The sequence below is a fragment of the Danio rerio genome, chromosome 15, assembly GCF_052040795.2.
Source record: "Danio rerio strain M-AB ecotype USA chromosome 15, GRCz13ab, whole genome shotgun sequence".
NCBI classification, from domain to species: domain Eukaryota; kingdom Metazoa; phylum Chordata; class Actinopteri; order Cypriniformes; family Danionidae; genus Danio; species Danio rerio.
Window position 1 is genome coordinate 31,412,501 of NC_141035.1, and position 14,494 is coordinate 31,426,994.

Genomic DNA, 14,494 nt, shown 5'->3' on the forward strand with positions numbered 1-14,494 from the left:
GAGAGGGAGAAATCTTCCCTCTGCTGCCATCTGGCGGCTGTACATTTTACTGTCACATGGAAAATACAAAAACAATGTACCGTTTACGGTCTACGGTTTTGCCACCAGACGACAGTAAACTTGCATGACCTCCAGAGCTGGCCTTTTGTAAATACAATATTTCTTAACCGCCTTTCCAATATCATTTTCATTCTCAAAAGCTTTTTGGCAGTGTAGATCCTGCAATCGATAAACTATTTATCTTATATGAAAAACACACATGACCAACATTCCAACATTGTTGTTATGCTGTACTGTGTGTAGATGCATCAAAAATGAATATATCCACAAAATAAATTGTTAAATATGTATTTTGAGTGTGTTGTAGTAATATTGTGACCTCGTTTTGAGGGAACACCAGTTCTACTCTGCTCGTTTACTGCTTTCATAATTCATCCACAAGATGGAGACTCTTGTTTACGTCTTTTACTGCTTGAAGCAGATTTTTGGTCCTGTTGTTGTGACGTTTTAATGCTATAGTATACGCCAGTAAAATATCCATCTTACATAGCCTACAAAGAAACTAAAACATTGTGTATGCATGATAAGAGAAGTAAAAACAAGTTGTGTGACATTATAATAAAAAATCTATATAATTACCATTTAAAATCTAAAAATTTACTGATTTCATAACTCATCCGCAAGATGGAGACACTTCTTTATGTCTTTCATTGCGTGTAGCAGATTTTGGCCTTGTTGTTCTTTTAATGCAATAGAATGCGCCAGAGAAATATCCATCTTACATACAAAGAAATAAAAAATTGTTTATGTATGATAAGTGAAGTAAACACAAGTTGTACAGTGATATTATGAATCAAAAATCTATTTTATTACCATTCAAAATCTAACAATTTATTTCATACACAAGAAGGAGACTCTTCTTTATGTCCTTTCATCGCTTATAGCAGATTTTGGCCATGTTGTTCTGATGTTTTGAACCAGAGAAATATTCAGAGAAATATGAATCAAAAATATATTTAATTTTCATTTAATATCTAAACCATGAAGCATTTCTGCTTCAACTTTCCACTAATCTGACCAACAAATAATCCCATCTATTATTCCAGCTCGAGCAGATATTAACAACATGCATAGAGTAACTCGGTATTCTCATTGGATTTATTAGTAGTTGTTTATTTGTAAAAACAACTTGATAATGATCCCAAAAAAGCCGTTCGTGCCAGATGAATTATCGAATACCCCTGTCTCCTTTTAAACCTGCATAGTGCCATGTTGTTGCTCATAAATAAATGTGGAATTTCATGCCAGATGTTGCTCAGTCCGGCCAATTCTCAAGTTTTTTTTTTCCTGTGTCGGCTGCAGAAACAATAGTGTGGGTGCTCTTATGGAGAAAGGGGGCAGATGGGGTCCCCTCTTCAAACAATGTGTCCCGCGTGGGGGAGGGTGTCGTGCATTGAAAGTCATCCTCCACGAGATATCAGCCTTTCACCAGTGTGACAGAGGGGGGAAAAACTGCACGGGTTTATGGGAAAGCTCATAAACCCATATTGCAGGAATGGAGAGCTTTAGCCACCGCCATCTGTCAGAAATTAACATTCGCGTGCAATACATTGCTGGTAAACAAAACGTGATTTTTGTTGTGCATCGTTTGGTGATATGTAAATGTGGATTTTGTGTAGTCGAAGAAGTCTGTTATTTAATTTTCAGATGGAGTGGATTTATGTGGTGCAAATTGGTGCACATATTGGTCAAATTTATTTAGTTTATAAATATGGGTCAATGAGGAGATGTCCCACTTTGGAGTCGACATCAGATTAAATGAACAAAAGTGAGTTCATATGCATAGAAAGCATATAAAAGGCAAGTATACACATTTGATAAAGAGTATTTTAATGCTTTAGATAACTTATGAAAATTATTAAATATTGTAACACTTAAAAAATGATATCTGCAAAATTGTTGCAAACAATTTGTTTAAGTTAAACAAGTTCGTTCAGCTTAATTTGTTTAAATTCAGCTAAAATAAATTGTTTACAACCACTTAACTTAAGAAAATTTTGTAAATCCAAGAAATCTTCTTTGAATATTTTTTCAGTGCATATGAATGAATGTAAAAATAATAAATAGCATGCCTATTCAGATCTGTACTTAATAAAAATACAAAAAAACATGATAAATGTGTATTTTATAACACATTTTAATCTGTTTTTTTTCTGTTTAAGGTTTTTATTTTCTTGTTTTTTTATTCTTGTTTATGTAAAGCACTTTGAATTACCATTGTGTACAAAATCTGCTACATAAATAAACTTGCCTTGCCTATTTTGAGGGATTTAAAAATTTAAAATGACAATTAAATAGTATTTTGGAGCTGCAAACAATTATAAGAATATATAATATTAAGAATCATAAATTTATTCTTGTTCTTTTAATTTTTGTCCCCCCCCCCCCCCCCCCCCCCAGTTTCATATTATGATTGTAAATGCTATTTATGCATGCCTTTTATTTAAATTTTTTAATGAACCTTCCATAAATATTTTGATCAATGTTAGATGGGTGGGGTTTTGAGTTCCTTTATGTAGCAAGCTAGATTCACTTTGAGTACTTCCAAAAGAATTTTGATGTATGGTCCATTTCTTTTTTGCATAATAGACATCTAAACATGGTTGTCTTGGCTAAAACAAGGCTAAATTTGGGCTGTCAGTGAAAATCTAATCAACTATCTGAGACTAAAGCCTTGTTTTAGCCAAGCTGTCTATGTATAGATGTCTATTAGACCTCTATTAAACACAAAAATATTTGCTGTTTGTTCAAGCTTCTTATATAAAATGAGCTGAAATAACACAATTTCTCATTTTGGGGGGGATAACTCAATTGTTTTGTGTTCAATCCACCTAAATTTGTAAAAAAAATAACAAGTGAAATGACAGCAATCATTTTTTTGTTTTTAAAAGATGTCTAATAGACAGCTAAACATAGTCATCTTGGCTAAAACAAGGCTAAATTTGGGCTGTCAGTGAAAATTTAATAGACGTCTAAGAATAGGCCAAAACTAGACTAGTCATCAAATAAACAGAAATGAATGACTACACATATAAAGTCTGTCTAATCTGTCTATTTGACCCCTAGTCTAGATTTGAGCTATCGATGTCTATTAGATTTTTACTGACAGTCCAAGTTTAGCCTTGTTTTAGCTAAGTTGTCTAAGTTTAGATATCTATTAGACGTTGATTAAACACAAAATTGATTGCTGGGAGGTTTCAACACTGGAACCCAGCTTTTATACAGAGAGAGAAAGAGAGAGATAAATCATGCAGCTCTGTATGAGAATCCTTTAAGTTTACTCAATCACATTAGCTTCTTTAATGCAACGCATTATACTACATATGCACCCATACAACACAATGCATATGCTTGAACTAACTGCAGATTCATGGCATCATTGATCATAATTCTCACATTTCTGAAGCTTTAGTTGTTTAAATCAAACAATTGGCCCGTTTGATTTAATGAGTAATGAGCTTTTCTAGAATGTGACTGGAAGTATAAACAAAGCAACTGACTTTGATTGTTTCGCATTGATTGCATTTTATGGATGGCCAGACTCAAAGGAGCACAAGTGTTTTATAGTCATTTATTTTGCTCAGTTTTCCTCCCGGTAAATAGGAGCCAAATGTCTCAGTATCGGTTTGTCTCATACTTCAAACTCACACTGAGCATAGGCTTATGTATTTGAGATGGCACTGGCGCACTGCTGGGTTTTTCCACAGAAATGTGAAATTGCGTGAGGTGGCTCTTTGTGTGCATGCAGCAGACAGAGCAGCATCACCTTGATGTGAATCTGGTGGAAGAGAAGGGCTTTCCTCCGGCCTTCTGTTGACACAGAAGAAGCGTATGTGTGTGTGAGTCAAGGACAGTGTCTTACTGGGCACTGCAGGACACTAAAGTTGAAAAAATGTTTACCTCTTTGTAAATTGTTTACATTTTTTAAAGAGATTATGATATTTTTATTATTTTTAAATATAAAGTAAAATAAATGTATATAAATGTACATTTCAACATGATAAATAAATACATATACATATATTCTATTTTACTTTTACATATGTAATTATATAATAATTATTATTTTAATGTTTTATTTTAATGTTATTAATATTTTTTCCAAATTACATAATAATAATAATAATAATAACAACAACAACAACAACAACAACAACAACAACAATGAATGGATTATTAAGAATAATTATTATCAATTTTTTTTATTAGTAATGAAATTGTCATTATTACAATCAAATTATTCATGTATAATTTCACAATTATTTATTTATAAAACAATAATAAACAAACAATAAAAACGACTAAAGTTAAACAATAATGTAATAAATAATGATGTTTATTATAATTAATAATGATATATCTTTTTTTGTTATTATACTCTTATATTTTATATATATTTTGTACTTGTTATAATGACAACAAAAAATAGGTTAAACACTTATAGATTAGAGAGAGACGAGCTGCGCATTTAAAACTTTTATTTATTTATTTTTAACATCTTTCTGCCTATTTATTTTACAGTGATGCTCTTTCATTTTTATCACCACCTCCTCCTCCAGTATTGTCATGTGACACGCAGGATTTATACTCCACTTTGCCGGAAAAAAATCAAACCTCGACCAATCACGGTTCGAGGGAGGCGTGTCTGCGGCTCCACATTTGACAGCCGCGCACTCGGCTCCGCATGACGTCACCCGCTGCTCTGCGCTCCAGCAGAAACGCGCAAAGATGCTCTGAAAGCAAGACTGCAGCATCTCCGAGTCCGAGCCTCCAGAAACATCGCATCTCCGTCAAGCGCTCGTGCGGCGCTTCAACACACCATCCAAGCTCCATCCGCAGGGTTCATCCACCTGCATGCGGGATCCGCTTTCTTTCAGTTTCGCCTCTTGTACATTTCCTCGTGCTATTTATTATTCGCGCATCTTCCCAGCTTTTAGCAGTGAGAGTTCTTGCTGACCGCTGAGGTCATATATTGTTTTCCAGCAGGAGAGCGCCATCGCAGAGCCGCAAAACGAGGACGATTCCCACATCACTTGTTATTAATATCAGTCCAGCCTCGAGCCTCTGGATATTTATGCGTCTTTCGTTCTCTATCTAGCGCTGCTACGGAGGATCGACGCACCCCAAAAACCTTCATATCATCGTGGTTTCACATTTAGAAAACAGCATATCTGCGTATTGTTTGTAGGGGAGACGAGACCGAGCCTAAAGCTTCTTTATAAAAAATGATGGCCGGTGGGGCAGTGCAGCAAAACGGGATTTTCTCCAATCCGCATCATCACAATCAACAGCCGCACATGGAGTCTGATCCCCCCGATTCCCGCAAAAGACCCCTGGAGACCCCGACGGAGGCCAGCAGCACCAAGCGCACAAACACAGGAGGTAAGAGCCGAATGCTGGCAAACAAATAAGCGTCTCTTCCCAAAAGACGAGACAAGTGCTTTGATGTTTTGCTCCCAGTGGTGAAGATGAAAGTATGATCGCAGGTTCATTTTCGCATCTCGCCATTTAACGTGCTCGCGCTTCGCCAGACATGTGCATCAGAGCTTTTACATTCATATTTACAGTTCGCGTCCATTTTAAGTGGCCCTGAATTGGTGGTTGCGTCTAGTATTACGCACCGACGACGGTCGTTTACCAAACACGTATTCCTACATTAAAAGCTTATGTATGGGATAAAGGAGTAGTGTATTCCTAAATATAGGCAAATATAGTGAGCACGTACCTAAGCATTGGAAAACATGGCTCGAGCGTTTACGCATCCTTGTTATCACCGCAGATGACCTTGCGTTATGATCCGGTGCTTTTATAATCTTTTATTTGGAAATTTGAAAATTAATACTCCAGGAACAGAAGATAAAGAATTATATTATATATTATATATATATATAGGGTTATGAGCTATTAAAGCACGTGCACTTTAATATTTTTAATATAATGTTATTAAAACTTCTATAATCTAAAATGTCTAAAAATGTCTTAAATCTAAAAATCTAAAATGTCCATATTTGTAATTTCAGTGCTCTGAAGTGTTTTAGATGCTTCAATATTTGACTGTAGTCTTTTGTTTATACTGGGCCCATGCTTGCTTGTTTATTATGCATTCCTGCAGATGCCATAAGATGCCCTGTGTGCACAACACTTGTCTGCTCAACTGTTTTGTCATTCAATTTACGTTAAAAACAATATATGCACATATTTTTAATGTATTATCCATTCAGATGATTGATAAATCTTAGTGTGGTTGCAGATTATACGTCTAAAACATTGTTTTTCTGACCTATTAGGATTAAATTCTTATCAAACCATTTTATTTGGGCCTTAAAAAAAAATCACATTAAAGGCAAAGCTTAAGATATAAAGCTTCTTTATATTCACAATATTGTTAACCTACAGAGTATTTTTCAATTGGAAGACTTCAAGTTTTCAATAAAGGTAAGATTTTATTTTTCAAAGTGCAAGAATGTCTTATTTGTATTTATTTTAGATTTAATATTTGTAGTTACATTTAAAGAGTTAACAGTGGTGCAGAGATGAAGTGATTGGTGAATGTTTACATGGGTAGAATCAATGCAGAAAGCATTATGAATTGTCAGTCAGAAGAAGCATGTTGGATCCGTGGGAGGCATAACAGGCAGATCCATTTGCTTAAATGAAAAGACTTTGATGCTTAAGAGATCTAGGCTTCACTGGAATTTATGTGCCAACTGCAATTATTCAACAGGGTTCCCGCAGTTCTGGAAATTTTAATATTGAAATTTCTTAAATGTCAAAAACAAATCAATAAAAATTATACAGGAAATCTCAGTGTTGTAATCTTATGTTGTTAAGTTCCAATAAAAATCATCTGTTACAAATTAATTTTTATGAAATCTCTATAAAATGATCAAAGCTCTTAGCCTGTTAAGGAAATTAATTCATACAAGAGCTGTAAGAGCTCTGATTTTATTCTAATACTCAATGAATTTTATCCAGTTTATTAAAACAGTGCATTTTATGGTATTGCATATTGCTATATGCACTGATATAACAACAGTTAACTTATTTTACCATATTTGCAACACTGTTATTCAATTTAAGCATCTATAGTTAGAATTTATACTTTTTTCCAAACTTAATGTTAGAAAATGTCTAAATGTTAGCTAAATGTCTCTGAATAATAATTTTTTTTTTATTTAGTTATTAGTCATTTAATCATATTTCCAAGTGTTGGTGGGACATGTTGATAAAAATCCCAGAGGGAGTATTCTAGATTTTACTCCTATTTAATTTGAAAGAGTTTGAAAATATGGCACGCATTAACATGATATCATCCACTTAGGGTCTAAATGTTCCCGCAGTTTAATCACCAGCAGTTAAACAGGCAGATCATTGTTTAAGTTAGTGCACATGCACTTTTTATAGACTGATTCTGAGGTAAAACTATGGATTGAGGGCAGCGTACTGAAACTGTAAAACACAACTAACAACGACTCTGACAATAATATGTCCAATTTGTTTCCTTCTACCTTTTACTTTGTTTGATTTAGAGTTTATATGCTTGTATGGTCATATTTAGAGTCATGTTTAGTTTTTACTCCTTAAAAATCCTGATGTGGAGGACGAATGCCTGTAAGAACAAAGTTATACACATTGAGATGAAAGTCAGTTGGCTTCAAAACAAAAATTGAGCTCCTGCCAATTGATCGTTAAGGCTTCGACTTAACCAAAAAGCCTCTCTCCGTGTCCCGAGCTGTCTCATAAGATGTAATGTTTTAATTTCGTAAATGGATGGACTGGCACGGGACAGTGCTTCCATTTACAAAAGGTTGTTTTAGAGGATACAGATGTCCTAGCTGGACAGCGTTACGGTACTGTGACCCAGTGTGCGTGCGTTTCGGTGTCGCTTTTTACTACATAAAGACATTTTCGCATACCAAATGAGTGACTAGCCCTTTTTTAAAATTCCATAGCTTGTGCATTTCTGCCTGTAGGATTAGAAAATAGACGCAGGATCCGTCTTACATGGGGTTATTACATAAACATGATTTGCCAGCTGCGTTTGAAGATTCACCTCCACCCCCTCAGACATTTAAACGGGGACCAATAACCGATTCGTCTCTCGCCCACAACCTACAACGCAACACTCCCACTAGTTTTCAGATTAAGCGCACAAGTTTATACAACTGTTTTAGATATAGATTTATTGTGCACTGTGTTCCCGTGTTTCATCTCTAATCACGGTTCTTGATCGGGCCAATCGTTTCTTTCTTCGTCCTGGATCCATCTCTCCAATTTCCCATCATATCATTGATTATCCATGCAGCCCTTTGCCTATTGATCACCATACAATCGCTTCAAAACGAAGGGGGCGCTGGTTCGGTTTGTTCTTTAATGCACTGCGTCAAAGAAAAAAAAAATCTCATGCAGGATGGTGAGGATTTGGGAGGGCGCTGTGAATGTCGTCCCCACATTGGCTGATTTGCTCGCCTCTCTCGACTCGTCTGCCATGGAATGGAGGACGAGACCTGAGATGAATATGGATGAGATGAATGAAAGAAGCAATGCGAAAAGCTTCTCCTCGAGCTTTTCGTGCTTGATAGAACAAAGCACGCTGCTTTCTGTCACGTGCAGCAGAAAGCGAGTATGATGTTTATTTGGGGTGCAATGTTTATATCGGAAGCCATTTTGTTCAGGCAGTTGCTTGGACAGCCGGGAAGGGAAAGTGGTCCTTTCATCGCTCCACTAAAATTAGATGCATGAACTGCTTAAGCACAAATGCTGTCTGGCCTAATTATGAATCTGCATTTGTACATTTAAACTGCATCTATAGCAAACAAAGCAATGAAGTATATGTGGTTTATTGCCTTGTTGCTGTTTTTTTAAGGTCCCCAAAGTAAGCTCTCAATACACAGGCTGATGTTGCTTATTTTGAACCGTGACTCTCTTGGGAGCTTCTAGCAACCGGTGATTGTGTTTACACCCACTGCTTTATTTTAAACTCATTCACTCATTTGGGCTTTTTTATTAATTATTTTGACTTCTTAGTGAGTATAATGCGTGCAGTCATATAGATGCACAGGCAAGACAAGGCTTATTAAGATATTAAGTAAACTGGAGGGATAAATAACAGCGTAGTAACTTGTTCTTGTTTTTTTCCCGGTGTAGCACACAATGGGAGGGACTCATTTCCCTCAAAGGCACTGTTACGGATATGCGTGTATAGTGTATTCCACTGATTTTTCTCAGCCAGATCTTTGTGTTGACAAGTGATGGGAAATGAGCTTGATCCAACTCAAACTCTGAGTGGATGAACCATGTTTTAGGAAGAGAACAAATAGAGAATGCTTTTTAAAACTTATTATGGCTTATTTTAAACTTAAAAATCATAGTTTTGTTAAAATTAATGAGGTTACACGGAGTTACTTTCACTGGAAGTGATTGGAACCAATATTTTGGGGATTTTTAAACGCTGAAATGGCAAGCTTAAGTATTTGGACAGTACTTTAATACATTTTTCTGTGTATCAATTGATTTGCATAGTTGTGGTGTTAACCTGTGGATGTAACAGTAGTTATTGATAACAGAAAATTATGTTAACACTCTTATTCTTTATGTCTTCAGTGAGTATTTCAGAAGCATTTACACAACATTTTCAGCAAAAAACTGTAAACGTTTTATGCATTTTGGCCGTTCTTTTACAAAACAATGACATGCTAGTTTTTGTTTTCGTGAAAAAGTGCAAGTTATTGCCTTTGTGCCTGCCAACTACAAAAATGTTGTGAAAATGGTGGGGTCATGCACATGCATATTATGTGTTCAGTCTTTATATAATTGGGTATTTGACAACAATATTTCCTTGCAAAGTGACTAAGACTGAGCTATTATTCGAAAAGTAATCGTAATCGACATTTAGAACGTATAATCAATCCAATTTTTCCAGGTCAATTTCTTCAATTACGTTCCCTACTGTGTGTGGAGTCACATGACCCCTGCTCTGTTTACACTTCTGCTTCACACGATTACAAAACCCTCGCTATGATCGACGCCGACCTCTCAAAAATGTAACTACAAGTCACGACGACACAAAGCAAGTTCTGTAATTAGTCAGCTTTGTATCGTTGTCTAGTGTGGGCAGCGCAGGGAGGGCAAACATAATAAATATAACAATAAATAAATAAAAGAATCGTTCATTACTTGTAATCGAGTTAAAATTTTCAAATAATCGAGATTTTGATTTTAGGCCAAATCACTCAGCCCTGAAAGTGACATGGGGAACTACTGACATGGAAAATACAGTGTTTTAGTTGTTACTGCAAATCTTTCTGAACAGGAATTGTTTTGAAAATGTCAGGGTTTTTTTGTACACTGTTGTATACTCATAAGGCCCGTTTACACACCAGGGCTTCCGTCGACGTTTAACGCATAGTGTCTAAATAAAGGGCGCCAATGTGATCGTGCACACCAACGCACAAAATGCCAATCGTAAAAGTGTCATTTTTAAAGAAGCGCCTCATGCTTGTTTTTTGTTTTGATGTGCCATGTCAAAACCTTCTCCACCAATCAAGGCCCGTTCACACCGGGATGCTTTTTGCTCGTGTTTTCCGTCAATGTTTAACGCCTCGTGATTTAATAAAGTGCATTAAAATCAAAACCTTTTCCACCAATCAGATTGGCACTTTTGTTCACATGCACGTAGCTCCTGAAGTTACAGTAAACAGCACTTGGAGGCGCTCAGGAACATAACTGTCAATGAGCGCACATTGAAGAAGATGCCCAGAGGCGATATAAACATGGAGCTGCTTATTGCACTGGTGAACAATAATCATTTCTTCATCGCTAGAGCTGAAGCTGCTACTTGAACCATCCATGCTTGTTTGAATCACCAATAACTTTTACAACAAGAGTGTCAACTTTCTGTCTTCTTCTTCTGTGTTACAAGCAGGTGTCAGAAGCTTAAAGTTGTGTAGCGCCATCTAACGTTAAGGTTATTTTGCATACTCTTCTGCTTGAAGCCAGTAAAAATCGCTTGGGTTTGAATGCAGAAACACTGTCAGAAAAACGCTGACAATAAACACATACGAAAAGCATCCTGGTGTGTACGAGCCTTTATGCTTATGCGTAAAATTACCATTATTTTTTTAATGAATTGAACTATTTACTCCGAATGTAAGTGTTCAATTGTAAAGTTTATTTATTTATTTATTTTTTTAAAGAAAATACAAAATTAAGTGTTCAGTTTTGTTGTAACCAAATTTATGCCAGAAGTCAGTTGAGTTTAACTTGTATTGATCCTCCTGGAATAATCTTTTAATTCAAAGTAAAGCTGTTAAATGTATGAGACAGTCATCAAGCCATGTTAAATTCAAAACAACAATGAAAATAACCGGTCAATCATTACTGCAAATTTCATTATTACTTCATCCTGTATCTTTATCCATGTCATCAGCATTCACAAACTATGTTCATGATTACAGGAGGACGTATTAAAGGTAGACTCTGCCATTGTTTTGTGCTTCACTTTGTTTTGTTTTCTCTATCTGACATGTCCACAAAGATTAATTTTCTCATTCACATTCTTTTAGACAGATGCAACCAAGCGGCCATCCATGATCCACCATTTTCATCAGATATTGTCGGATTTCACGGTAATTTGTTTAATTTTTTGCCAAAATGACATTCCAGATCTTGCAAACCAGAGTCTACCTTTAACTCTGTGATGCTTCTTGCCTTTATTTGACTGCATAATCACCCCAATGCTTTGTTATATTTCGCTGCACATAATTAACAATGTAACCTTTAAAACAGCCTAATGTTGTTATGAAAATGTGATGCTTGACGTGACATCGTGTCTGATGTTTTACACTAATTAGAGTAGATAATGTCAATTATAGCCAGCCTGGACGCAGCCTCTTGATCCAGTTTATGACAGACTTTTTGTTAGATGCTTTTGAAGGGAGAATACTTATGTATGCATGATACACATTATTTATGAACCCCGTGCCATATTAATCAAGGTTAAATTTAGACCCATCCAAATCAAAAGGAGGACAGTCTTGGCTGTGTGAGAAATCTGGGTCATCGCAGAAAAGCATGTATCTGTAGACACAGTCTGAACCGCCTGTTTATAATGTGTGAAAACAACAGCAATTTTTAGTATGCGTGTGAAAAAGAAATCGGGACTCGTCATTTAGAGGTGTTTGTGAACCCAGTTCTGAGTACATTTATTTATGTCACAGTAACCTTCATTATTCCAGTGGTGTTTATGTAATGCATAAGCTGAAAAACTAGTGTGCTAAATATGAAAGCCGCCATTATTGATTCACCATTTAAGACTGTACTAGTTTTATTGGCGATCTGCTTGATTACACATCCAGATCAATTGACCGGTGAATCTAATGAGATTACCTCAAGTAGACTTAACACAGTTAAAATCATCCCATTGAGTACTGCTAAAGAGACAGCTCACTAATAAATGTTTATTCTGTTATCATCTTTACTGTAAAAAATACCCATAAATTAACAGTTTTCCATAATTTTTGATTAATGTTTTTAATTTTGAATCGAATTATGAGGCCTTGATCTTTCTTCTGACAACGTTTAGCCTTACAAAGAGTTGGAAAAAGTGACTTTTATGAACAATTGTACTCACCTTGTGGTCACTTTGTTAAACTGTAGAGTTGAACTTTCAACATCACAAGTAGACAGAGCAGAGATCATCATCCCATAATGCAATTCACAACTGCAAATAGACAGAAGACACAAAACGGTTAATTAACTGATATTTGTTACAGTAAACTTTTCATTTTAAAGTAAGGACTGTAACTGTCAAGCTTCAGAATTACAAAATATATTTGAATAAATGTTTTTTGTTAAGTCATTATGATAGCTTTGCATGAGAAACAGACTTAAATAAAACCATTGTTCACTTAAAATGTTGACATCTGCTTGATGCTTGTTTATATTACATCAGAATCACGATTGAAGAATCATACTGTTGAGTCAGATCTAATGAATCAGCTGATCCATGTCACAAAAGCAGTCTTAAATGATTCATTCACAAACCAAACTCATGATTTAATTGAATTAAATTATGAGTCCAATTTCAGTCATAATGACTACTGTTAAGCCCAAAGTACACTTCTGTTTTAAAGTTCATGCTTTGACGGTTGACACATGCATTATTAAATCTAATAGTTAGGATCTTTTTCTGCACAGAATTTTATATATTATTAGGAGTGTTGTAACTAAAACCTAATTTATATATATATATAAATATAAATATATATATATATATATATATATATATATATATATATATATATATATATATAATAAAAAACAATACCTTTTGAACTTTTATTTAATGTTTACAATGCAAATCCAATTCGATCCAGTTATTTGGTAAACAAAAAATATGACTTTACAAACTGGATTGTCAATTTTTCATATAAAAATTTTCAAATTAGTAAATAATATTACAGAAATTAATTTAAAAATTGAATGAATATAAAGTTACACACTTTTAAACAAGTAAATAAATAGACTCAATGATGGGCTAAAGATTTGTTGATTTTTGCGCACACAGATTCAGTGTGGGTCTACTAATGTGGTGTGCATATGTATATCAGTAAAGACATTCTCACATCTTTCAGCAGTTTATCTCATCTTTGCTTAGTGTTTGAGCGATTACAATGCCACAAGTTATAACTTTGTAATATTTTAAAGCTTTAGAGTTGCTCAAATGCAGATACTCTCTATCCTCTTTAAACAATCTGTCTGTTACTAAGATTGTAGTGATAATTACTATATCAACTTATAACTTGTTGTTACTATATTATTGATTATCAGACAATATATCATCATAATATTATATCATCATTTGTGTCTGAAAGTTGAGGTTCCACATGTTTTTCTTTTGTGTGTGCGTTTGGTTAATTAAGTATGTGAAACGCACTGCACACATTCTGCATTGAATCTGAATGGCTGGCTAAATGAGACAGTTTCCATATAGGTGAACATCTTTTCATTCAGATATTTTCTGTAGGTTTAAAAATCATGGCAATTCATAAAAAAAATATCTAGCCTTAGAAATTATGTACTTTTTAATACTTTATTTATTCATTTTTATTTTATTTTTTTATTTATTTATTTTTCTCAGGAAGAAAAAGGAAAAATATACAAATACAAATAATATTAATAATAATAATAATAATAAAATACACTAACACATTAAAACTCAAATGAACAGTTGACTGGTCACATGTTTCCTTAAAGATTACATTAAAAAATACATATAAGATCAGTTAATACTGTATAAAGACATAGCTATGAATCAGTTTCTCCCAATTTTGCAGGTATTTGTCCAGTTGTAGTCAACCTCTCCATATTTTTAACATTATATGCAATATTCAACCATTCAGATCTTGTAGGGGGTTTGACTTTTAGCCACTTT

General features: G+C 34.6%; 2 protein-coding genes across 5 annotated transcripts in view; one reads left to right on the forward strand and one right to left on the reverse strand.

Annotated features, from left to right (window-relative positions):
- LOC147833701 (uncharacterized) overlaps positions 1-14,494 on the reverse strand; it is a 108,288-nt gene that overhangs the window by 3,570 nt on the left and 90,224 nt on the right. Inside the window, exons 3-4 of one of the 3 annotated variants that reach the window (XM_087284277.1) lie at positions 12,692-12,781; positions 851-3,870 (exon numbers count right to left, since the gene is read on the reverse strand). In XM_087284277.1, coding sequence (XP_087140403.1) covers positions 3,705-3,870; positions 12,692-12,781 — 256 coding nt within the window. In that variant the 3' untranslated portion in view covers positions 851-3,704. Of the gene's footprint in view, positions 1-850; positions 3,871-12,691; positions 12,782-14,494 lie in introns of those variants that run through there. The other 2 variants (XM_087284276.1, XM_087284278.1) reach the window with 2 other exon arrangements.
- The window catches only part of nova2 (NOVA alternative splicing regulator 2), an 80,494-nt gene continuing 70,770 nt past the window's right edge, over positions 4,771-14,494 (forward strand). Inside the window, exons 1-2 of one of the 2 annotated variants that reach the window (NM_001309524.1) lie at positions 4,803-5,442; positions 11,625-11,687. In NM_001309524.1, coding sequence (NP_001296453.1) covers positions 5,286-5,442; positions 11,625-11,687 — 220 coding nt within the window. In that variant the 5' untranslated portion in view covers positions 4,803-5,285. Of the gene's footprint in view, positions 5,443-11,624; positions 11,688-14,494 lie in introns of both variants that reach the window. The other variant, XM_087282957.1, reaches the window with a different exon arrangement.